The sequence below is a fragment of the Perca fluviatilis genome, chromosome 3, assembly GCF_010015445.1.
Source record: "Perca fluviatilis chromosome 3, GENO_Pfluv_1.0, whole genome shotgun sequence".
Taxonomy (NCBI): Eukaryota; Metazoa; Chordata; class Actinopteri; order Perciformes; family Percidae; genus Perca; species Perca fluviatilis.
Window position 1 is genome coordinate 43,430,726 of NC_053114.1, and position 26,738 is coordinate 43,457,463.

The window sequence follows — 26,738 nt, forward strand, 5'->3', positions numbered from 1 at the left end:
CTGTCGATAGCAAAAAAAACGAGCCGAATCGGTGCTAGCAACACAGAGCTGCTGCAGCTAATGCCGAGAGCTCCACTCAGCTAAAACGGCAGTTATGGGGGCCTGAGATAAAGAGTGTCTTTGTGCCTCTTAACAGACACAAAATGCAATTAAAAGGAAACTACCACACAATTCGCCACTGCAGAGACTCATATTCACCAACGACAGCACACAAAATGGATATATATGCTACAAATACACATGGAACTGCTGCGTGATGACTATTACCGAAGCCTGGCTGAACACACTCACTCATCCCAGACGGCAGCTAGCAGCTAAGAGGGTAGGTGAATTTAAACAATGGCTAAGTTGCTAAATGCATCTTGTTGTCATGTAAGGGCCCTGTTCATGTTGCACAGACATTTTAATTGCATTTTGTGTCTGTTAAGAGGCACAAAGACACTCTTTATCTTATGCCCCCATAACTGCCGTTTTAGCTGAGTGGGAGCTCTTGGCATTAGCTGCAGCAGCTCCGTGTTGCTAGCACCGATTCGGCTCGTTTTTTTTGCTATCGACAGTAATCATATACATATAGCGATCAAGATTAACGTAAAATTTGCCCGGAGTTCTCCTTTAATATGTGCAACATAGCATGCAGCCATGTTTTAAACTTCTTAGTCACAGTTAAGCTGGTCAGATGCTTAGTGACACAGAAAAAACTAATTGCTGAACTTCCAAGTTAACACTTAATAAAGATCCTCTTAGGAAAGTGAGACACATATTGCTCTTCAGTCATGAATGATGCTATTTCATCATGGTCGCTCAAGTCTAAACCTTACAGACTTGGCCAGGTCTCCAACAGGAAAGAGATTTTCGTGTCAAGGGACTTCCTGGTTAAATAAAACGGCTTGGCTTAACAATGCTGACTAGCTGGGTTCGTTGAATAGATGGAGTAATGTGTGTCTGTAATAGGAGAAGAGATTTGTACCAAAACAATGTTAAATACGATTTGATCTGGCAAAATCATAACTGGAATTGGTATAGTGTTGTTAAAATAATCCTGTTTAATTGTGTTATGCAAATTCAAAACTTTTGTGTGGAGTAAATTTTGTGCATCTAACCTCTTCATTGTGGACTTGACTTGACTCTGTGTGCCTTGAGTGCCCCCTTGTGGCTGTTTTCCAGAATGGTAAGTGAGACTTGATGTCCCATACAGTGTTTATTACAGCTTATACACAGTTTCTTATCAACTCAGTTTTAACCAGTTAATGAGAGCAAAATGTGAAGATGGATGGATGGATACTTAAAAGAAATGAGCAAATCTGCCATCCCATAGCAGGGAGTTATTACAGTGATTGTGAAGTATATTAATTGTTCCATCAAGTGTCCGAAGGCTGAATTGCACAATTGTATCAGTGCTTCTTTCTTGCATTCACTATTTGCTCTTCAAAGAGTTGAGTGGATTGGCCAGAGTAACTGGGGACATTGTTTCTGGGATGACAGATCTGTTTTTAAATGTAATTTTTCAAAGATGTGAGCACCACAACTAAATTTCCATTGACCTCCATTGTATTTTAAAGAGATGCAGTATTACTGCATATAAAAATACCCCCCTCCCCTTAAATACTACTATTACAATCCGATTTATAACGTGTCCTGATTGAAAACAATGTAAATCTAACTGTGTTTTTGAGATATGTGATGACGTGTTGTAGTGATGCGCCGAAATGAAAATTCTTGTCCGAAACCGAAAACCGAAAAAAGAGGAAACCATGACCAAAAACCGAAACCGAAACACCGAAAGAAATTATGCCAATTATTAGTACCATTGCATTTATGGCTATGACTGTGTACTAACTTTACTTAAATCAAGGCATTGCAATTGTATAAATTAATATTAAAGTTTAATTAAAAAATAAATAGCAGAAATATGGCTACAATCTGATAGTCACATACAGTATACAGTAGCCTAAGAGAATAGAATAGCTTACCTATTATTATTATTATTTGAGGCACTTTGTTGCAGGATTTCGCTGAACATATCAGACAACTAGGGTGCATGCCCCTCATCTATGGAACGCCCAAAAGCTCACATTACGTCACTTTCCTACCTGTTTTGAACGGTCAGGACGTCGTCTTTTACGTCGTTTAATGACAAAACGCCGTAAAAACCGCCGTGGAATGCTCATCTAACGCGCTTTAGCGTATTCAGTACGCTGCACTCATAACGCGTCCAGAAGACATGTAGTATATATGATAATGAGTTCCAACCTGTCTTTTCCAAAGCCAATACATTTGTACTGTTATCAACCAATCAGTAAAGAACAACAGACCACATTAATCCAACCCAGCACAAGTATGAACAAAGCTTGGTGGATTTGGGAGAGATTTTCTTTTTTGTACAGTTTATTTTTCTATTAGTTTGGCAATCGGTAAACTAAAATTGTAGGCAGATAAACTGTATTGTGTTATCTTTGAATAGGTTATCATTTGTGAAAGGTTTGCTGCAGATATAATTATATAAAGGGGACTGATATTGTCCTAACTCGCTCTTGGTAAAATAAGTGCACCAACCTCCAATAATTAAAACCACGGACTTTCACCTAGCAAAATGAATGAGCTAGTTTTGATTGATATCCCTGTATTGTAGCTACATATCCAGTAAATAACGTCTGTGTTTCCCCCTACTTTTAATAGAACCAATACAACCATCCAGTTGATTTGAAGAGCCACAATCCAAACATAATGCAAGATATCCACTAGGGGGCACTCACACTATAGAAATTCGTTTTTAACAGGCTTTAAAGACTTGAAGTGTATACATCCATACCAACTATTGATGTAACAAGTCCACCAACATGCTTAAGCCTACTTCCTACATTATTAGGTAAAAGGAGATGTAGGTAACAGTACAAGTAAGTGGCCTAATGATAATAACGTAAATAGTGAAATTGTAGGCTTTCAACTGGGAGTAGCCTATATTGGTGTGTGCAACTGACTGTTCAGCAAACGCACAACTTGTGTGTAAGCTTTCATTCAGCAGGTCTTGGTTTGGATGCAGCAGCACAGACGATTGGACCACTGGAGGCAGAACAGCAAGTCTGTTCCTACACGATGCACCTTGAAACCTGGTCTGGTAGAACTTCTCCACAAAGAGCAAATCTGATTAGGTTTTCAGCCACCTTCATGACATTGTGGATGGACTTCCTGGACTGTGGAAAGGCAGCCCTACCACAGCTAGGTTTTCAGCTACTTTCTACACATAAGAAAAAAGTCCAGATCTTATCTTTTTAGATTTAGCTAGAAACCAAAGATTAGGGAATTTTATGAGACAGTTTAATGCAAATGGGGATGCTTTTGTGATTTAATCCTAAAGCATATTAAAGTAATAAACTACATCTGAGTTGTTGTTCCTCCTTTCATTAGCCTAATCAAACCTCTACGTTGCACTAAGACACTCACTTAAATAAGTAGGCATACATAGTTTATTTTAGCTACAAAAGTTAGATAAATAGCATCAGAATATAAATCACCCAAGATCACAACATACTTCAATTTGTTTATCATGCTAGTTAAAATAAATAAGATTTCAAATCAGATATTCAGATATTTTATTGGTGTAAACAATCCAATGCCTACTTCCCATTAAATGAACACTTTTTGTTCTACCTCACACCTTCCCAAAACCAAGAGACCCTTTCAGGGCAAGGAACATAAGTCTTCTGAACTCTTCTTCTGTAACCCCTCTCGGGAGGAAAAGGCAAAGGCTACATGTTGATGAATAAGGAATGCGGCAGCTCCCATCCTCCTGATTATAGAAGTCAAGCTGGCATTTCTGCGGGAACCCAAGAGGGGGGATAGAATCGGCCCCTGTCACAAACACCAGCAACTCCTCGAAGGAAATATCCATCTCTTCTTCTGCTGAGACACACAGTAAAATCAAATGGCTGTTAAAAAGGAACTAATTATAGTTGTATGCAAGAACTTCAGAATGTAAATTTAGTATTCAGGGGTGTCCAAGGTGTGTGTGTGGGATCCATAAATATTAGAGAGGCATTTATCTATCAAGATCCTAATTCTTCCAATGGTAGCAAAAACAAAAAGTCATAGCATCAAAAATATTCAGTTGTACTTCTTACAAACAGCTAGTGTCACACACCTTGAATGGACATCAGCCAGCACTCCCACTGGAAGACCGTCTCCTCCTCCTGTTCTCTGTGGTTGCTGCCCTGTGGACTCCAGGATATTGTGAAGAGGTTCCTGATGTCATTCCTGGAGAGTTTCTGTGTTGCATTTGTGAACAGTGGGAGGAACTCTCTCCAGTTCATCGCCACAATCTCCCACATCTGGCCACATGAATTCATCCCGGCAATGAACTGTTGGACCATACTGGCCACCCTTAAAACATTGATTAATGTCAATATTTTCACATCAATAACACATTCAGTATTAAATAGTCTAACAGTATGACAAAAACTGTCAACATAACTACAAATATCCAATTGTTAATATTCAGTAACTTCTACAATTTACACGACCAAAAACAGATTACATTAAAGTGTTTGGTCTGAAGTACTGCGTTCAAAATCCAGCTATGCAAGTGTGCTTAGAACCCCATCTTTTTCTCTTCTTTTTTACCTGTGGTACAAGTAATGAGTAACTATTTGCCCGTGAATTGTAGGCAGGTCCCTGACAGAGGCTGTGTAAATGTTTGGCACACCACAGTCAGCTATCCAGTCCCCCATTGTGCATTTGAGCTCCTCTAACTCCTCACTGGTGCCGCATCTCACAACCTGAGTAGACCAATAAATGAGTTATATTTGTAGTCAATATAGATTTTTAGGCAATGTTTGAAGATAGTAATGCAAGTTATAAAAATAAGTAATGTGTTATTCTTTTAAAACCTACATTTTCAAGCTTCATCTTCAACTCCTCTTCCTGGAAAATATCCAGGTCAAAGGAGGTCATCTCAGGCTTCTGGCCACACATGAGCAGAAGTAAGTCTGGGTTCAGGCATCGGACACCTGGTCCATTGTGCATAGTCCTCTGCCATCTCCCCAACGAACTCGATATGTGGCAGTTTATGCCAGGCAAAATAGCTCCTGCTTAGAGCAACACATGCACTCTGAAGAATGTTTTTGCGCCTGGCAATGACTGTGATACTGCAACCGAGGTCTAGATGGTCATTTTGAAAGTCTTTCAAAATGTCAGCCAGACATTTGACATCCTGAGAACACAGAAAACAAAATGACCACACATGCATAATCAGGCCATATAGGGTATACACATTTATATAAAAAAAAAATCCTATATTTGCATACATTGGGGCTGTTGCACCTGACTGGAGACTGGAGAACAGAGAGGATTTCAACTTCTGATTCAGAGGAGTCCATGTAGAAGTCTTCCCTATGTCACACAGATGATACAATATGATGATTAGGAAAGGCAGTTCAAATATTGGGGTCAGCCAACAGCACACAAACCGTTTTCAGTAAATTCACATTCAAAGCTTATCCTGAAAAAGAAAAAAAAAAAGTGGCCATGAATATTTCAACAAACCAATAGCCAAACAAACCTCATATCCTCAGGATTATGGCTACCAGTGGCGACTGTAGAATGGACAAGCGGTCCTGTGGACTGGGTGAAAGTAGCAGCTGGAGCCTGGACTGGCGGTCCTGTGGCCTGGGTGAAAGTAGCAGCTGGAGCCTGGACTGGCGGTCCTGTGGCCTGGGTGAAAGTAGCAGCTGGAGCCTGGACTGGCGGTCCTGTGGCCTGGGTGAAAGTAGCAGCTGGAGCCTGGACTGGCGGTCCTGTGCCTGGGTGAAAGTAGCAGCTGGAGCCTGGACTGGTGGTTTTTGTTTTTGTGTTAAAATGTAGCTTTGCGCCCCTTTTCTTTCCTTTTTTTTTTCTTTTTAGCCTGGACTGGCGGTCCTGTGGCCTGGGGTGAAAGTGCCCGACGAAACATCATTTGGTTGAGCCTGACAATAATACACACTTACTGCATACATTAATGTACTAACCACTCATGTCACAGCATATACAACTAATCTAAATTCATGTTACATAATTACCTGATAGGTTTTATTTAATGGCTTAACTATATAGCATAAAACATTTAGTCTGATTTGACTTAAGGTGGAATATTTTCTTGCTCTAGATGACTATATACAGAATCTGCTCTTAAAGGATTCACAATTACATAAATATAACCGTGAGATCCACCTGATCCGAAATTATTTTCGCTTAAATATGTAAATGCAGTCAACCCTTAAGTATGGTACTGAAAATCTTCACACATATTTGCCTACCTGTGGCCGAATGTACAGGTTTGACCGGCGCAAGGCATTATTCCGATGTATTTCACTGGGGCACATAGTGTTCAAGTTCAGAGGAATGACCCTCAGTTCTTTTGGCCACTGACTCTGTGCATTACTGAAAACCGGCGAGCATGCAAATCAGGAAAAAGTGTCCCCAGGACTTGAAGGAATTCATCTTGCTCTTAACCAGGGTACAACGCATCCGCCAGGTTCAGTGGCATCTGACAAAGCATCAAACAAAGCATTACCTTTGTCATCAGCCCATTCATTGCAAGCTGCTAAATGCATTTCAGTAATAGCTGCATGTTGTTGCTTTGTTCCTAGTGACATGTGCAAAGACAAGTGGAATATCGCGAGTTCAGTGATGTGGGAATAACTTATCCAACTAACACATGCGGGTAGATAAAGTAAAGAACACATGCATAAAAGGGTAAGCTGAAACAATTCGAGACCAAAATGTCATGGCGGTAACAGGATAGACTTACCCATACGTGAAGTGATCCTCTGAATGGAATTCCTTCAGAAGGGATACTTTAAAAGTAATTTCCATCCATCCTTCCCTCCCTCCCTCCTGTTCGCGTTTTATTGATGTGCAGCTGACTTCTTGTCCACTGTTGTAATGTTCACCATTAGCTTGCAGTGTAGCAGCATTTGTTTTGTTTTTTAATAGAAGTAATGTTGAAAATCTGCAGGAAATTCACGGAAATCTTTAAAAAAGGTATATCAGCGGCGGGATAGAACTGTAAAATAAGGAATGAAATCGGGGAAAATGAAAAGGCGCTACCAATATAAGTCGCCCGGTTATTAGTTAACGTTACACTGGCCGTTAGTTCTTACCAATTGAGTGAAGCTAGCTTTGACTAGCTTCTGCTCTGCTGTACAAATGATGCATTAGCTATCGTGGGCCTGCTTTGTAGTCATTGCTTTTGGCGGTTAGCAGAGAGAGATAAGTCAGTTTTTTAATCATTAAAAAGTACATGCCCAAATTGCAAAGACAACTTAATTTATAGACTGGTGCTAAGCCACACAACTATAGTGGCATAGCGTTATATAAGTAAATATAAGCGCCAAATTAAAGAAAGGTTATTGCCTCTTGCCTTGATAAAACATCAGTTTCCTCCTCGGGACCATCCTCATTCAATAAGCGATTAAATTGTCGCGTTCATTCTGTCCCTTAGGTCATTTATTCTTGCCCTGAAACGACTTCTCCTCTCAGCCATCCTCTCCAATAAAACTGAGTTTAAAAAAAAACCCGCAAGGATCTGGACGCAAAACTCTGAAAGGAAAAAAAAAAAAAAAAAAGGCGGGGTGAAAACACTGGGAAATATTTAAACCGCACATTTTAAATTAGGTAGCGTTATAGTAGAAAACAGTGAAAATTACTTTAACCCTTTAGTGCACCTACAAAACTTTTTGGTTCTGGATGAGGAAAAAGAAAAAAAAAAAGTCTTGATTATATTGCATAAATTAAGAACACGTCAAAATGTGTAAAATTCATGGTAATTTGGATACAGTAATTAATCTTTACAAAATCCTCTCCAAATGTGCGCGCATTTTACATACATACATACATACATACATACATACATACATAATTTAGTATGTTGAAAGCAAACACACCTTCACTGCGGAGTTAGTGACCCTAGCAAAGACAAAACACCACACAGGACGAGGCGATCTCTGGCGCCACTAAGTGGATCAAATCGTGCTGCAACTTGTTCCATGATTGTGCTGTTCAACATGTACTCGTTAGGAGGTACAGTCACTCTGTCAGACCAGTCTACCAGTGGTGCCCTTACTGAAGTAGAGTCTTCTGCAGCACCAGCACCATCTGGATCAGCATCACCTATTGCTCCTGCAGCATGAACACCTCCCTCTGGTGCAGTTCTGGCACCAAAGATGTCCTGCATTGCAGTGCTTGGCCATCCCTGCTGTTCCATGCAACCTCTTACAAAAAGCTGCAAGGGGCTCTGATGTCTCTCTGTCCGCAACCCATGGTTGTTCCATTGCTGTACGAAGGTTGTGATGTCCCTATTGATTCGTGGCAAGTAGACACAATGAAGAGCCCACAGGTGCATCTCATTGTCAATGTCCACAATACCATCACTCTCCAGGAAATTGAAGAGGTCGTAATAGACATTAGTCAACCCTCGCCACACATCACCCCAGAGTCTCTCAATTCGTTGATTATGAGTGCTCCTTCCTCGGAGAGCACTTCCTCGCTCAGAGCCTCTGAGAATGTTCATCATTAGACACACCGATTCATTCTCTCCACCATGATCTGTTCTTACACGAGAGGGCACGCCATACCTGGTCACAGCATGCATGAAGAGGTCCATCACTGTGCTGCTGCGGTTGTTGTTCGAAGCACGGAGGAAGACAATGAGCCGACTGTAGCCATCTATTCCCCCATGAACAACAATCCTCCACCTAATATATAAGAAGTTAACAAAAAAATAAACAACACACACACACACACACACACACACACAACAACACACACACACACACACACACACACACACACACACACACACACACACACACACACACACACACACACACACACACACACTTTGTGGTTCCCATCAAGGTGCCACAAGGAATTTGGTCCAGCCACGCGATATGCTCTTCGGTGCAATCTCTGCGACATTGTTCTGAGGGCTGCTGCCCTTGGGTCAACCCGCCGCATACACTCTCGCACTCTGCGTCTCTGTACACAAATTCCCTGTGACCGTAGTTGTGCCCTGACAGACTCTGGTCCAAGTAGGTCATTCCCAACTACAAGATCTTTAACCATTTCATCCAGGGCAGAGTCTGACATGTCAGAGTATGACGCAGAGCGGGTCAAATTGAACCTCCTGAGAAGTAAATGAATTACAGAATCACTGTATGCATGTATGTGATAAGTTTAATAAAATAAAAAAAAAAGTAAAAAGTGTCACATAAACCACACATTTGTAACCCATCAACTGCTTGTCAAGTCAGCAAGATATCACAGCAATATTAGGTCCTAATGCAACTTACCTCAAACGTCGTTTGACTGTAGCTGGAGAAACCTGCAGAATATCTGCAGTCTGTGACACTGTAAAGCCACATGATTTCAGGAAAGATAGTTGCTCTGGAGAGATTGAAAAGTGAGGCGGACCTCTAGCACCAGTCCAAGCCAGTGGAGCCTGGTAAGATGAACTGGCTGCAACAGAATAACACACAATGTCATTCAAGTGAATTTGTTAGAATTGCAGTTTGTGTGCTGTGTGGATGTCTGAAGGATCTGATATTGATGTTCAGCGGTATTGTAATGAACCATTACCATTTTAATTTGAGAATACTGAAGCAAGAGTGGGAAGACATGAAGCAATCTAGCTACAAACGTACCATCACAATCTGTGATGCAGTGTCATTTTAATTTACCTTGTTGTTCATGCCATCTACATGTAGTTACTTCATTGATATATTGAGCTAAGTCTCCAAGTAAGCAATCTGTTGCTTGAACATCCAACAGCCTCCCCCTTGCCCATTCAAGGCTCCTCTGCATGGTCTCCAACCTAGAACCCAGGAAATTTAAAGATTTAACATCAAGATTATTGGCAGGAAACAATTCAGTAGAGTGTCTAGAGTCTAAATTTGACTTTTAACATAACTGGGAAGGGGAATTGCATTGGGATAGGAGTTATTAGGACTGCAGAAAAAGACAATTTAAAACGGGATTCAATCAGGAACAAGATTTAGGCTATACAATGCTGTACACCAAGGGAGAGAACATTTCGTTTCCCATTAAGATTCACTAGCATATCTCATTACACGTGCACTCTAAGTATCCTAGACAGGAAAAAGGGGTGTCAATTAAATGTATGGGACAGATGATCGGACAATTGAAATACCTGATTACTTTATAGTCACTACAACTAACACGTCGCACCTGAGAGTTTGTCGTTCGATTTTTAATCCTGATCATTAACTCCTTTAACGACAAGAACGATGGAACAATGTGTCCCAGAGAGCAAAAATAAAAACTTCGAAAGAAAACAGCAAGTTGTTTTTATAGTTTTCCTTGAGATCCAGTTGATTCACCTGCGGCTCGAGTGCATTGATTTCAGATTCAATTAGCCTATACAAGCAAGCACTCATAAATTAACCTTCCGACAAATTTATCTGCAATGCATTAGGAATAGAACGTTAGCTGGCTAAACGTTAGTTTTACAATAACTGCTTGCCACAACAGCCATATAACTTTTGCCCAACATGTTTTGTTCACACTGCTAAAACTACCAAGCTTTAGTTTGAACTGAAATCTCGAACTGTTAACGTTACTTTCCCAGTTAACTTACAGAGAATAAGATGGATACACAAAATCTAGCTACGATAATTATGCAGCACCTGCATGGAATCAGCTTCAGAATGAGCTACAGTTGAAGGAGTTGGTGTCACTTAATTCTTTTAAAGGCTTTCTAAAAGACCTTGCAGAAAGGCAGTCTGTCATTGTTTTTAAATTGATATAGGACCCAGATTTTCTTTATGATGACATTGGTGTTTGAATAGGATGAGTGAAAGTGTGTCTGGTTTTTATTTCGTTATTGTCTTTGCATTTATTGAAACCAAGCTGCTGCCACTTGCCAGGACCCTCTTGTAAAAGAGATTTGTAATCTCAAGGAGTTTTTTCCTGGTTAAATAAAGGTTTGAATGAAAAGAATGAATGAATGAGCCAGGTTGACGTTACGTTACATTGAAGTTAATCCTAATAGCTACAGAAATCATGGTCATCCTCTTACTAAATTCAGGTGCTTTGACATGGCTAACGTTAACAAAAACTAACCCAGACACTGGTTCAACTTGACATTCACTAGCAATATTGTAAACAAAACTGCATTTCTCAGCTCAAACTCTCACCTTGTTAATGTGGATTCCAACAGAGAAGGCCCGACATCATCGGTCTGCAGAAGACGAGTGCAGTCGTCCAATGTCCACTTGCACTGTGAAATAAAGTTTATCCTAGCCATCTTTAAAAAAAAGCAGGATAGTAGTAGCTAGTAGTAGTAGTAGTCGACGCCGCCGCCGTCGTCGTTCTTCTCTCCTCTTTTGATTAAAAACAGATTGTAGGCCTATCCTTAAATAGAGCTCATTTAGCGGTTCAGGTTCCGGAATTAAATTTCCCATACATTTTCCAAAAAGCCTTATTTAAAGATATATATATATATATATATATATATATATATATATATATATACATGCCAAAAGTTTGGACACACCTTCTCATTCAATGTGTTTCTTTATTTTATGTGCTTTTTTTGATAGCGCTGCAAACCCTTGGTGTTCTCTCAATGAGCTTCATGAGGTAGTCACCTGAAATGGTTTTCACTTCACAGGTGTGCCTTGTCAGGGTTAATTAGTGGAATGTTTTCCCTTATTAATAAAAAAGCAAAGGGTGGCTACTTTGAAGAATCTAAAATATAAGACATGTTTTCAGGTATTTCACACCTAGTGCATAATTCCATATGTGTTTTGATGCCTTCAGTGAGAATCTACAATGTAAATAGTCATGAAAATAAAGGAAATGCATTGAATGAGAAGGTGTGTCCAAACTTTTGGCCTGTACAGTATATATATATATATATATATATATATATATATATATTTAAAGGTGATTTCACCAGCCTACATATCATATTTAAACATTCTCTAACAACCTGCTTGAGTTGTGGGAATTAATTAACAGAAAACCACCTAAATGAATTTCAAAGAATAAGTGTTTCACTTCCTTTAATTGTTTAATGCTATAGCCTGACAATTGCCTACACCCAGTCTCAACTCTTCAAAAGTCAAAAATGACAGCAGCTTACAGGCAATTTTAAACCAACAACTTTACTTGAGCTTTTAAATGAAGCCATTGTGTAGTGATACAGGTGCATTTTATAAAATTATAGTATCGTGGAAAAGTTTATTTCTGTAACTTTATTCAAAAAGTGAAACTTTATATTCTAGATTCATCACATAAAGTTTATCATTTCAGGCTTCTTTTTTTTAAAATCTTGATTGATTCTTCTCACGTCGACATTTCTGTATTATACATTCTTTGTTATACACTACCGGTATACACCTACCGGTAACACCCCAATTTTTCCAGGTTTTTATTGAAATTCATGCAGTTCAATGTGTTATTGTACTCTGAAATGAAAGATGAAAAATTGAAAGTTAAAAAAGAAATCATGGAATCAATTTATAAACCAAAATGTATTCTAAATTTTGACTCATCAAAGTAGCCCCCTTTGGCAGATATAACAGCTGAACACTCTTGTGGCATTCTTTCTACAATGGAAATCAAATATTCTTCAGAAAGTTCTTCCCAACTCTGTTGCAGAAGTTCCCATAAATGTGTGGCACTTGTAGGTCGCTTTGCTTTCACTTTTCTGTTCAGTTCATCCCAAACCAGCTCAATGGGGTTTAAGTCTGGTGACTGTGCTGGCCACTCCATGTTTTTAAGCTTATCATCTTGTTCTTTTTTCCTAAGGTAGTTCTGGCATAGCTTGGACTTATGTTTTGGGTCATTATCTTGCTGTAGGATGAACCCCTGACCAACTAGGCGCATACCAGAGGGTACTGCATGGCGCTGCAAAATGCTGTGGTAGCCGTTTTGGTTCAGGGTGCCTTTCACTCTGTACAAATCACCAACCCTGGATCCAGCAAAACAGCCCCAGACCATCACGCTTCCTCCTCCATGTTTGACAGTTGATGTCACACACTGAGGAACCATCCTTTCGCCTACTCGATGGTGAACAAAAATCCTGCGTGATGAACCGAAGATTTCAAATTTTGATTCATCAGTCCATAACACCTTCTTCCAGTCTTCAGTAGTCCATTGACGATGTTTCTTGGCCCAGGCAAGCCTCTTTTTCTTATTCTGACGTCTTAGCAATGTCTTTCTTACTGCAACTCGACCTATCAAACCTGCAGCTCGATGTCTTCTCTTTACAGTTGAAACTGAGACTTGCTTATTACGACCACTATTAAGCTGTGCTTGAAGCTGTTGTCCTGTGAGCCGCCTATCACGCAAGCTGTTGACTCTCAGAAACTTGTCTTCTGATTCTGTTGTGGCTTTGGGTCTGCCAGACCTCTTCCTGTCACAGTTTCCCCCAGTTTCTAAGTGCCTTTTGATGGTGAAGAATACTGTACTCACTGACACCTTGACTTTCTTCGCAATTTCTCTGTAGGAAAGACCAACATTCTTAAGTGTTATGATGGTCTGTCTCTCTTCCATTGTTAATTGCCTTTTTCCCGCCATTTTTATGGCAACACACTACTTTCTGCAGTACAATACTGTTCAAATAATGCTCACGAGGGTATGGTACCACAGTGTGTTCCAACAATACTTTTATACAAACAGAGAGGGTTGTAAGTAATCCAGACATGTTGGAACACCTGTGGGAATTGGTAGCACCAACTCTCAAAGCTTGATCAACCTCCATTGCTGTAGAACAGCTTTACGTTATTTAACCATTTCTTGTTCCCTGAAAAAAGCCTTTTTGTAAAATACTGAAATGTAGCCTACATTATTTTTCAGTTTTGGGTAACCTTACTTTTTTCACCTCAGGCAGTTCCCCACTTACCTTTGTACCATTTCAAGCTATTCATTGGACTTGAACTGCTAAAATTTCAATAAAAAACTAAAAAAATTGGAGTGTTCTAAAACTTTTGACCGGTAGTGTAATATTATAATATTTTGAGATACAGATTTTTTATTTCCATGAGCTGTATTCGTAATCATCAAGACTAAAACAAAAAAAGGCCTGAAATATTTCCTTTTATGTGTAATGAATTTAGAATAGGCCTATATGAAAGTTTCACTTTTTGAAAAAAAATAAAAGATAAATAAACTTTTCCACTATATTATAATTTTATGAGATGCACCAGAGTCCTTGACATTTTAGGTGGCTAAAGAACTGTTCACAACTTGATTAGGAGAGTGAGAGCAGATGGGAATAAGCACAGACTAACATTTCTTTTAGTAAAATGTTAAAATATTTGCTTAAAATGATGAAAGTGGATGGAAATCCAGCTTTCCACAGTCCAGGAAGTCCATCCACAATGTCATGAAGGTGGCTGAAAACCTAATCAGATTTGCTCTTTGTGGAGAAGTTCTACCAGACCAGGTTTCAAGGTCACGTGGTAGGAACAGACTTGCTGTTCTGCCTCCAGTGGTCCAATCGTCTGTGCTGCTGCATCCAAACCAAGACCTGCTGAATGAAAGCTTACACACAAGTTGTGCATTTGCTGAACAGTCAGTTGCACACACCAATATAGGCTACTCCCAGTTGAAAGCCTACAATTTCACTATTTACGTTATTATCATTAGGCCACTTACTTGTACTGTTACCTACATCTCCTTTTACCTAATAATGTAGGAAGTAGGCCTAAGCATGTTGGTGGACTTGTTACATCAATAGTTGGTATGGATGTATACACTTCAAGTCTTTAAAGCCTGTTAAAAACGAATTTCTATAGTGTGAGTGCCCCCTAGTGGATATCTTGCATTATGTTTGGATTGTGGCTCTTCAAATCAACTGGATGGTTGTATTGGTTCTATTAATAAAAGTAGGGGGAAACACAGACGTTATTTACTTGATATGTAGCTACAATACAGGGATATCAATCAAAACTAGCTCATTCATTTTGCTAGGTGAAAGTCCGTGGTTTTAATTATTGGAGGTTGGTGCACTTATTTTACCAAGAGCGAGTTAGGACAATATCAGTCCCCTTTATATAATTATATCTGCAGCAAACCTTTCACAAATGATAACCTATTCAAAGATAACACAATACAGTTTATCTGCCTACAATTTTAGTTTACCGATTGCCAAACTAATAGAAAAATAAACTGTACAAAAAAGAAAATCTCTCCCAAATCCACCAAGCTTTGTTCATACTTGTGCTGGGTTGGATTAATGTGGTCTGTTGTTGTTCTTTACTGATTGGTTGATAACAGTACAAATGTATTGGCTTTGGAAAAGACAGGTTGGAACTCATTATCATATATACTACATGTCTTCTGACGCGTTATGTTACGCGTACTGAGCCACGTAAAAAGCGGCGTTAGATGAGCGTTCCACGGCGGTTTTTACGGCGTTTTGTCATTAAACGACGTAAAAGACGACGTCCTGACCGTTCAAAACAGGTAGGAAAGTGACGTAATGTGAGCTTTTGGGCGTTCCATACCTCTTTGCTTAGGAGACGCTTTGCAGGTGGATCAGGTACTGACACACGTGCAGGTCGCGGTTTCTGTTTGCGTCATCACAACATTTTCGGCCGTATTGTTTTGTGATAAAAGTATTTCGACCGAAAACCGAAATGCCCTTTTGGGCCATTTTCGGCCAAAAATTTTCGGGGGCCGAATATTCGGTGCATCCCTAACATGTAGTGTTGTTGTAATAATTATTAACTTGTGTTGATAGACACAGTTATCCCAGAATGCAATGCTGAATGGAAATAAAGGAACTACTGACAGCTAGAAAGAGTGATTGTTGGTTACAGATTTGGAAAACTAAACATCAAAGCTATTGCACATAGTTTCTGTCTCCCCCATGAGGAATTCTAAGAAATGACAACAACACTGTTGTCCCACAAAACGTTATACTTAACATTTGTAAACTTACAAATTTAAATTTGACAAAAGTGACTTCAAGCATTTTGTCTTTTATTATATTTATTTCAAAGAAAAATACTCACATGATCTTTCTACATGAATCATCATCATCATTACTTTACTCTGTATAAACTTTGGAAAAAAGAAAAAAGAAACATTTGCAGTCAACAAAACTCAAACAAAAACAGTAAAGTAATCGTCAACATATGAAATATTCCAGCTTTTAAACTTTCTTGTAGATTGAATAACTCATAATATAATAATAGCATTAATCATTCACAACAACATGCATACATTTAAACTGATGCAGATTTCTGTACTCTCCAAGAACACATTAATTACTTTTTTAAAGATTTCATCTTCAGACTTTTGAGAAATAAAATATTGTAATAAGTGGAGTAATAAGTAGTAATAACAAAAATAAGTAGTAATACTAATAACAGTAAGTAAAACATAATCTCATCACATGCTATTTGTACAACATAGACTTATAACATTTTTGTACACACAAGTCACCTCGTTAGTTTATGAAACATATTTTAAAGGAATAAAACAAGAAATAATTGTAAATATTTGAAAGTACAAAAAACAAAGCAAGTCAGCATCAAAAGTCAATATTTCTTATTCTCTGATTCCAATTTCATCAAATACACATCAAGAGATAAAAATGGTTTTACTAGAAGTAAAGAAATAAGAAATATTAAAGTTAGAAAACATCTGTTACATGGCCTTTGTAGTTTAACATCATCATCATCAACATCAGCATCTTTAGTCATTATGGACAGAGCTGTAATCATCAAAACATGTTTAAAAAAAAGAATAATTTAATAATTTATTTGTTTCTTGTTAATCCTCCTTCTTGTAACACATTGTCCAAAGAAATAATATGGATGGTTCCATACAACACTCTTTAGTGTAAAATAAATGATCAGTTCAATACTTTCAATTAATTTGGGTATTTTATCAGATTTGTAGCATTTGAAAAAAAAACAAGAACGTGGAAAAAAAACAAGAAAAACTTGATCAGAAAAATCAGAAAAAGTGACAAAAAGTCAGGAAAAGTTTAAAAACTTGAACTAAAACTAAAATCAACATCGGAAAAAGTATATACTATATAAATTTAAATAGTGGAGTAAGTAATAATAGGTAGTACTAATAAAAGTAAGTCAACTCAAAGTCACAATGAACCATGCTGACATATCTATAACAAAACTTCTATAAATCCTCATTATCAATGACATCATCATTATTGTGCACACCAGTTATATTAACATTTAAAAATATGAAGAAAAAGAGTAGTAGCCAAAAAACAAAAACTGACAAAAAGCATTGACATGATGTCCTTCTCCAGGTGATCTCTGAAATACATTTTCAGCATCGTAATTATAAACACAAGTCATTATAAACATAGACATACAGCATCTTGAAAACATTTCTAATGATTACAACCCAAACAAATAAAAACAAAACATAATCTCTTCTTTTAAATAATCTTTGTCAATGTCATTATTGTGCACACCATTTTATGGGCTTGAGGGCCTACAGAAGATTGATAAAAGAACATTTTTAATCTTCAAAAAATAAAAACAAATAAATAATAAATATAAAGTATAGAATATATTTAAAAGTCTAACATAACTATTTACAGCATTTCATTTTCTGCAACTTGTTTGAATCATCTATTGCAATTCTAAACTAAAAAATAAAACCTAACATCTTATACTCTGTCATAGTTGAATTATTTCCTGCGCAGCTTCTAAAATATTTGAGATGTTTTCATTACACTACATTAGGCTGATAACTTCTACTTTTCTACATAAAGATTATTTTGCAGACAAGTTGATCATTTTCAAACAGTATTAATCTGTCTTGACTGATTGTTCTGCTGAAGGCCCTAATGTCTTCAGTTCCTGTTTCCTTTTGGTCTTCTCTGTACATTTGTATATGAAAAAATCTTCCATGTTTCAATGTTGTTTAGTTTTAAAGCTATTCAGGATGGTATGTTGTTCACTTTATATTGAAGGCGTCTTTTAATCCCTTCAGTGCTTGTTCCTTTGTGATTCTCCTCCAGGCCTCTGGAACATCAGCTGGTTTGGCTTTGTATTCTTGAGCAAATCTTTCATTGTATTGAACCAGGACATACTTCCAGTAGTCCGATGCCTCGATGGTGGAGTCAGGAGGAATGTGCCAGTCTGGATAGTACGTGGTGTACTTCTTATAAGGATGCCACTCCCCTTTAGTTTCTGTGTTTTTGAATTTACAGTGACTGTGCACATATGTTGTACACAGTGTTGGATCCAGCTTCTTAGTGTCCACAACCCTGTATCTACCAAGACCTTGTGGCCGATGAACAGCTGCATGATGTTTCTTGTGTTCTTTGCCTCCAGCCTCACAAGGAACTTTACAAAATGGACATTGTTGTCCACAGCCAAACACCCGCTTGAAAAGCTCATCTTGTGGTTTGATTGGAAGTTTGTTCAGAGTCTCAGTGATGTCTTCAGAGTTTGAGAATTCCTCCTGCAGCAATTCCTTCAATTCACTCAATGATTTAATGAGGCTCTCTGTAAATGGATGACATGTGCTTTGGATTTGAAACAAGGTGCTTTTTTCAGCCTCCACTGAAATTGAGATGTCTTTGATCAAATATTTGCGCATGTTGTCGATGAGCTTTGTGATGCTTTCCTGGTTATCTGGAAGCTGAACTCCATCCTCTCCTTTTGAGGCTCGTTTTGTTGCTTCTGTTATTTTGTTAACTATGACCTCCAAATTCCTGTTCTTCAGTTTGTACAAAGTTTTGTCTTCTGACATTTTTTGCAATAGGTGTTGAAATATCCAGTCTTTGACATAAATCTCATACTTACAAATGTACTTGACAAAACTCTCAAAGTCGTCCTTTTGCAGCAACTCTTCCTGAATGTTGTACTGGAAAAAGGAGCGTGAACTGTACTCTGCTGAATGACAACTTGTCAAAATCTCATCTACAATGTCTATTCCCAGAGATCTACTGATGTACTCTTCAACAGCAGGTTTGATACATCTGACAAAATCATTTGCTTTTCGTTGGCAATCATCTCTCTGTTTGTATAAATCAAGAAAATCTGACAAGTACTGAGGCTTGTACTTCTCCAGCTGAAGTTTTGGATCCCTATCTGACAAGAATTTTCTGTGCATGTGAAGGAACTCTCTTGAGGCAATGCCACACATGTAAAGTTTCAGGTCAAACTCAAACTTGGGCATGCAATGCTTGCTCCATTGTGTAAGAGATTCATCCACTTTTTCCAGAAGCTCCCTTGTAAAAGAATCATTGTAGTCTCTTTCTGTTTTTGCAGTATCATGGACAAACCGTGTGCAAGAAACAATAACACTGTCTGCAAAGCTCTGCAACTCTCTTTTTAGAGAGTCTTTCATCAAGGGCAGGTGTGTTTTCAAGTGTTTCTTTTTTGCCTTAAATGGAACCTTCACAATGTCTTTTAGGTCTCCAATCTTATCTAATTCCTCATTGACATTATGATTAAAGAACTGTTTTCTCAACTGTTTTAAGATGCTTGTTGGTATGTTTTGTTCTTTCAGACCGGACACATTTACAGTGACTTCCGCCCACATCTTTTCAAACTCCTCTTCCAATTCTTCGTCAGTCAGTGTTTGGTGTTTGCAGTCACTCAAGAGGTTCATAACTTGTTCTTCAATCATTCCTCTGTTGTTTCTTTGAATGTCCTGGACCTCTTTTAAACTTTTTCTTAGCTCGAGTGCACAATCCAATTTATTGTCTACTGATCGTCGGATTTCTTTTGCAAGACTACTGATACTGTTGAAAAATTCAGTTTTGAATTTCTCTATCAGATTCACATGTCTGTCTTTCCTTTTGTAGTATTCCTGCAGTTTCTGCTTCATTATTTTGTCTTGGTCTGCTATTTTTCTTCCACCTGTAATTTTTTTGATTGGACTAATTCATTCAAATGACTGAGATCAGATTTGTTGTCACCATATAAGATATCCCACTCTGCTGATGTCTGCCAGGAGAGAATCTCTTTTCTAAACTCCCATTCCCATTGATTGAACTCTTTGCAGACATTGTCGTATGTTTGAGCCGCAATAGTATTTCTAAAACTGAAGATGAAGTTCTCATATTTGACTGCTTTCCAGAGACTTCTCATCCATTCTAGAAACTCTGGAATCTGTGGGACTTCATAGCGTTTGTCTCTTTTTACTGTCTTCAAAAGATTTTTCTTTAAACCTGCCACAGCTTCACTGTAACCTGTGTTTACTGGTGCCATCGGTGGGGTCCCATGCCAGAGTCCTGGGATGTTCCAGTTGTTTTTTTCCATGTCATAGTCCAGCACATCTGTGAAAGCTTTTATAGCGGGCTGCTTTTCCATTTCGGCTGCAATTTGGGTCTTTACTTTTCATTAGGTGGGCAAAAAAAAATTTTTTTGGGGCTCTTAGTGCGTGAGCTGAGACTCCACCAACATTCTGGTGCACAAAATGACAAACTGGCTTTTTACCAATTTCCTTCATTCTCAAGAAAGCGTGTGTTGCAATTTGCAGGACATCTTTCATTTCTGTGGAGTTCTCCATTGAGACATTGATAATGGTGACATCACTTAAGCCAATGACAAAGGTTGCCAGCTGGTTGTCATGCTCATAACTGTCCTCTAGTTGTGCCAAATGAGGAGATTTAAGACCCTCTGTGTCAATGAGAACTATAAAGTTACAGTTCAGCTGGCATTGCATATCCTCACTTACTCTGAGGAAGAGCATATAAGCTCCTCTTGTGCATCTGCCACTGCTGACAGGAAACTGCACACCAAACATGGTGTTGAGGAGTGTTGACTTCCCACTACTTTGAACACCCAACACCGTCAGTACCAACAGTCTACTCTGCTCTCCAACCTTCCTGTGAAGCTCGATTAGCACATCTGTCACCCATCTCTCTGGGATGTTAGAAGCATCTCCATCTAAGAGCTCTAAAGGATATCCATCCAACAGCATTTCAGCTGCCAAACCAGGGAGACGAGATGTTTCATCAGCAGTGTCTTGTGACTGCAACGAAAACTCATAGATCAGCCCCATCTCTCTCATGTAATGCTCTATTCCTAAAGAGCTATCCAGCAAATCCTGATCCAGCTGTGCAATCTCTTTCATGTTTTTCTCCTCTTTGTTGCTCTGCTCTGTCAACTTGTGACGCAGTAAAGGTAGTTGAATGGCAGTCTGCAACTGTGCATTAAGCTGAAGTTTTACCCACTTTACGAAAAAATCTCTTTTGTCTTTGTCAGCTGTAGATAAGTGGTCAATAAAAGTCTTCATAACATGTGATAGTTGTGGTTTGCCAAGGTCCTTCTTAATCTGTTGTTTTTCTACCTGTAGCTGAGATTTATATTCTTCTGGTTCTAGATCACCAGGTTCTTGTAACCTACATTCCTCCATTTCTAACTGTGATAACCTTTTCCAGTTAACACCTTGCAAAGGAAGTTGTTGGTTCTTGTAGTCTTGTATACGCTGCACCCCAATTCCTTTCACAATCTCCTGAGCTGCTTTCTTTTCATCGTCACTTGTGCGTTCATCCACAGACAGACCAAGTTCAACAGCTCTCTCAAGCATATTTTCAATTGTCATTGTGGTTGTTACATCTGTCAGTGATTTCTTGATGGCTGTACACAATTTATCTGAAAACGTTGCAACGTTTACCCTTGGATCTTTGATTTTTATCCTGGTCTTTGGTAGGTCTAATTCTTTCTGTGTTCTCTCGACAGACACCATATCCTCTGTAACATTCCCCTCCTTGCGGTTAACAACGAAGAACAGTTTGGATTTGACATCTTGAAGAGAAGTCAGAATCTTGTGCTCCTCTTCTTCAACTTTGTCAAGGAATACAAAGGTAGCAGTTGACACTTGAAAAGAAAAGGGAACTGTGCGAGTGACTCACAAACGTCTCCTCGCAAATTAGCGAATGCAACTGGTTTTGGAAATATGTCAAGATTTTCAGTACCACTGGGAAGGTACCAGCAAACCTCTACTAAACCATTGGCAATTTTCCTTTCATGTGCTATTCCTTTCATATCTCGGTGTATGAACATATTGTTGTTGTACTGACCAAAGCTGAGAATATGATTCAAACACTGGGACTTGGATAAACTGCAGTTTTTCAGCCTCACAAAGGAGTAGAATGGAATATCTGCTTGGATAATGTTGTTCTCGACAAACCCTCTTGATTCAGACAAATCATGTGGACGCCACTCTTTGACGATGTCTCTCAGAGCCCAAAGCATCAGGGTACTCTGACTGTTCTTGCCATGGGGCAACAGCAGTGGGACAGAAAACTGGCACATTGACATCTTGAGGGCCATTTCCTGTTGCAAGAAGCTGTCAGCACAAAGGAAGAGTGCTACTATGAGGTCGAGAGGGTTGACCTTATTATCCTCTGCAGGGTCATCAGCAGTGTAAGGGTCATAATCATCATCATCATCATCATCATCATCATCATCATCATCATCATCGTCTGATAACTGTGTACAGCTCCTGCATTCAGAATTGAGTTTAAATAGTTTTCTGAGAAAACCCCATGGGATGTCCTTCACAGATGAGACAGCTTCTTCATGTATGCTGTTTTTGTTGATCTCCAAGAGAGACCGAAGAGTGAGTTTGTTAGGATAAAATTTCTCCAGTCCAACTTTGGAGAGGAAGTTGAGTAGGACTGTCAAAGAGAAAGAAGATCACTTTTAGAAATTAACGAAGTAGCCCATATTGTATTGTGTGTTTGTGTTTGCTTGTGAGTTACAGGTACATGCTGTATCTTTGAGAGTAACACCTGGGAGGAGTGACTTTGTAACTCCCTCTGAATCAAAAATCAGCGGGTTTTTTTACATTTTGTGTTTGTGTACAGGTTTGTGAGCTTTGGAGGTTTTGATAAGCAGATGTTTTTGGATTTTGGACAGAGGCAATATTGCCGTTTGCCCCTGCTACCAGTCTGTATGCTAAGCTAACTGCCTGCTGGCTAAAGGTCGATACACAATGGCCCTCATTTATCAACCTAACGTAGAAACCAGTGCAGATATGAGCGCAGAAATCGACAGGCTTCAGGTGTGATTCATGAAATGTTTGTATCCCACCAATCAGAGCGTAAGAATGGTTGTACATTGAAAAATGCAGCGGCTGGAAACAATCATATTTAAATATCACACCCCAATATATTCTCGGTTTTGAGGCCTTGCCCCTACAATTCGCAATGTACGAGATACACTGACTCTAAAACTTACGTACACAATGACCGCATGCCAGTTTTAAGCTTGTTTTCTGTCGTACATTCGTTCATAAGTGAGGGCCATTGAACTCACATGAGGGTGGTATCCATCTTCATCATGAGTGCATTTACCACATTGAAATACTCCTATTAGTACATGTAAAAACAACAAGTTTAGAATGTTATGCAATTAGTATTTTATTAGTGGCTATACATTTTCAATCACTGATCCCTAGATAAAATAAACTATTTCCAACTATGACTTTTGATAGGATGCATGTTGAATGTGCCCAATGTAAATGTGTGTTTGGAGTCATGTTTCCATTCAGTGTTACTCTCTGTAAGCATTGTGTGTATCCTTGAGGTCTGACACGTGTTGAAGGCATTTCTTTCTTCATATAACATCAGCACAGCCAAAGTTTATCAATATTTAAAAACTGCATTGTTTTACATCCATGTCTGCTAGCTTGCATTCCTCTTTTTCCTTGCCTTTTTTGGTGCATTACTTTGTTTCTTGGCGCATTACTGGATAAGGTCTTTTTAGACGGTAAGCGACACTTTGTCTGCATGTCAGCTTGGGTCTGCAGGGTCTAAATGCACTACTCATGTAAATTTGTAAAAAGACACCCATAAAAGCTATGCGAGTAAAGGCCAAATGCTACATTATATGCGTGGTAACCATGGCATCTGTGCACTACTGGATCCCTGCCGCTACAACTGAATGATCCCTAATCACAGGTTTATTAATAAAAAGAAATGTCAATCCTAAACCTAAGACTGTTATTGTTGATATCTAAAGTGAGCTTAATTACCATAGTCTTAACTTTAAAGCCTAATTTAAGTCAAAACTATACAAAACGTTACTTGATACATAAAGTCTTGCGCCAATGCTGCGAAAGCCCTACTGGTTATGTCCTTATAACTGTTGAGAAAATAGCCCCACCTACCTGCGACTTCCCACTCATTGAAAATGAATTACTACATGCATCAATCGCTCCCCCTCTAAAAATATATTTTGTATTCTAAGTGGGGTTGTACCTGCAGGATGTTGTCTGTCTGTGTTCTGCGTAGACATGGTCAGACTTTTCTCTTTACTCCCCTGGGCCTTTGCACCTAAAGATAACAATAAATATATTTTAGTTTTACACAAAACATTGTAAGCTATTCATAATTTCTTGCTGATCAGTTACAAACTATAAATAATTGTGATGGAGGCTTATCTTAGCTTTAGCTGTTCTTTAATAAATTACCGTCAGCTACTACACTTCAACATATGTACATCTACATTCACGAGAACCATGGAGGTCCCGTTTTCTGCATTACCGTATAACACACAGCAAGTGCATTAGAATACCATATATGAAGAGGTGTCAAAAGTATTCACATTCATTACTCAAGTAGAAGTACATATACTAGGGTTTAAAGACTTCTGTAGAAGGTGAAGTATCAACTCAAGTTTTTTACTCAAGTAAAAGTGTATAAGTACTGGTTCGAAACTACTTAAAGTATAAAAGTAAAAGTAATGTAAGGGGAAAGAAATGCCATTAAGGATATAAGCTTAGCCCGCCCCACAGGGGCCTAATGACTGTTATATTAAAATCATACCTTCAAACTCAGAAGGGCTGAAAAAGGTGATCTCTCTCTCTCTTTCTTTTTTTTTTTTTTTTTTTTTTTTTTTTTTTTTTTTTTTTTTTTTTTTTTTTTTTTTTTTTTTTTTTTTCTCTTCTCTAATATAAAACAATTAACAGTTTATCTAAATTTAAAAAAAAAAAAAGGAGCACAAGGCGACATTAAAGAACGGCTTGTGTATTGCTAAGGCCACAGGGTCCAAATTAAATGATTTATTAAAAATGTAATAACAATAACTTATTTCAGGCTAAGTCTGTGTTTTTCAGACAATGGCAGCTACAGTCTGGTACAAAGCGTACAAATAACATGGGTTTACACTCGTGCAATGTGTACGCCAAAGTCAAATTCTTCGTGCAGTACGTGGAGCAGTCCAATTACAGTAAGGGAGACCGGTGCGTTTTATATGCACGCGGATCGCGTCGCCACGTTGCGTGTTATCGCGAGAACGTCACACAAAAAAAAATAAAAAATGGATGGATTTAGGAAAAGAATGCAGGGAAAGGCTTTAGTAACACAAGAAAGTGACAAAAACACGGCACATAACCACAAAAACACGCTAATAAACGGTTGGGTTTAGGGAAGAAATATTGGGGAAGGCTTAAATAAAAAAAAAAAAAAAAAGGCTTAACAAAAAAAAAAAAAAATGGCTGAAAATCACCACACGCAGGACGCGAACCCAGATCTCCCAGGTGAAAGTGTGTTTTACCCATCCGCCACCCAACTAACCTCCTTACATGGTCCCACGTCCGTTTATACTATACTTGAGCAAGATTGCAAGAGCCGCGTGCATATAAAACGCACCGATCTCCATTACTGTTATTGGAGCGCTCCACGTATCTACTGCACGCACATTTTGACTTTGGCGTACACATTGCACGTATTTTCAAAGTGAGAAACCCTTGTTATTTGTATGCTTTTTACTGAGACTGGGCTGAAATGTAAGGAGTAGAAGTAAAAAGTCTGCTGTAAAATAATTACTCCTGTAAAGTATAGATACCCAAAATTTCTACTTATGTAAGGTAATGAAGTATTTGTACTTCGTTACTTGACACCTCTGCATATATGACACAAACAATCAGATCAGTCAAAACACTGAACATGAAGTATGCTCAGTGTGTCATTGATTAGATATGGTTATATGCAATTTCAGTGTAAAGCACTTGATTAACTATAGGTAAGTAATTGCAATCAATTTGGATGAAAACACTGACCAAGTACAAAAGAGTTAAATAATTCCAGTATATAAAGTTTCACTGAAACTTACCTGACATCAGGTAGGACAATCCGGGGATCCAACCAAACATGACCTCTACCCAATCAATCAATCTGCAATGTTTAGCAGCACAGAGCTAACATTAATTACAGTACAACACATGCAGATAAACAGTGCTGCCACCCTTTCATCTCTCCCTTGTTCTCTTCCTGATCAAACAACAGGTGAGGGAAGAGTGTGACTGACAATCGTCTGTAGCTCTGTATTGTAGTTACATGCCAGACCAAGCGCCTGTCTGCATGTGGCTCTCTCTTGTTGTTCTTTCTCTTGCTCACTCTGTTTTCTCTCCAGGTGATTGAGATGATTGCTTTCCACCTGTGTTTGGAGTGGACCAATCGGCATGCGAGGTGGAAGTCAATAAAAGGACGCCTGAGAAGCAGGAGCTCAGTCTTGCTCTGCACTGCTGGCTGGTTGCCAGTGTTCCTGTCCTTTAAGCTGTGGCTGCTTGGTTTAAACTTAAGAGTTTTGTGAGGTGGAGGTTGAGGACCGTAGGTAAGTTGGGGTACCCTGTACATTTTTGCACGTAGTTGATCATTGTATAGATACACCAGGCTTAGTGGTTGTTGCCGCCTGTGTAACGTTCTCTTAATCTTTTTGTAGAGAAGCAGGCTAGGTATTTGGTTTGATTTTGTTTTGCTTGTAGAGCTAGTGGTGAGTTAGGCCCTG

General features: G+C 38.7%; 1 protein-coding gene and 1 pseudogene across 2 annotated transcripts; both read right to left on the reverse strand.

Annotated features, from left to right (window-relative positions):
- Positions 1–3,589: 3,589 nt before the first annotated feature.
- Positions 3,590–6,378, reverse strand: LOC120556173 (G2/M phase-specific E3 ubiquitin-protein ligase-like). Of its 2 annotated transcripts, XM_039795589.1 has the most exons (7): positions 6,288–6,378; positions 5,555–5,751; positions 5,301–5,385; positions 4,888–5,206; positions 4,618–4,772; positions 4,139–4,377; positions 3,590–3,897 (listed from the first exon to the last, which is right to left on the reverse strand). In XM_039795589.1, the coding sequence occupies exons 4-7, from the start codon at positions 5,017–5,019 to the stop codon at positions 3,650–3,652; spliced, it is 774 nt and encodes a 257-aa protein (XP_039651523.1). In that variant the 5' UTR covers positions 5,020–5,206; positions 5,301–5,385; positions 5,555–5,751; positions 6,288–6,378; the 3' UTR covers positions 3,590–3,649. The 2 variants fall into 2 exon arrangements, with proteins under 2 accessions (XP_039651523.1, XP_039651522.1); XM_039795588.1 differs by lacking the exon at positions 6,288–6,378 and having other exon boundaries at positions 5,555–5,788.
- Positions 6,379–15,965: 9,587 nt separating this feature from the next.
- LOC120556463 lies at positions 15,966–26,261 on the reverse strand (annotated as a pseudogene).
- Positions 26,262–26,738: the final 477 nt, after the last annotated feature.

Excerpts from the sequence above, each read along its gene's own strand:
- LOC120556173 (XM_039795589.1), bottom strand. The coding sequence starts at position 5,019 with ATGCACAATGGACCAGGTGTCCGATGCCTGAACCCAGACTTACTTCTG. Across the intron at positions 4,773-4,887 it reads TGAAGATGAAGCTTGAAAAT|GTTGTGAGATGCGGCACCAG; the intron begins GTAGGTTTTAAA and ends TGGTCTACTCAG. Across the intron at positions 3,898-4,138 it reads CTGGCTGATGTCCATTCAAG|AAGAAGAGATGGATATTTCC; the intron begins GTGTGTGACACT and ends GTGTCTCAGCAG.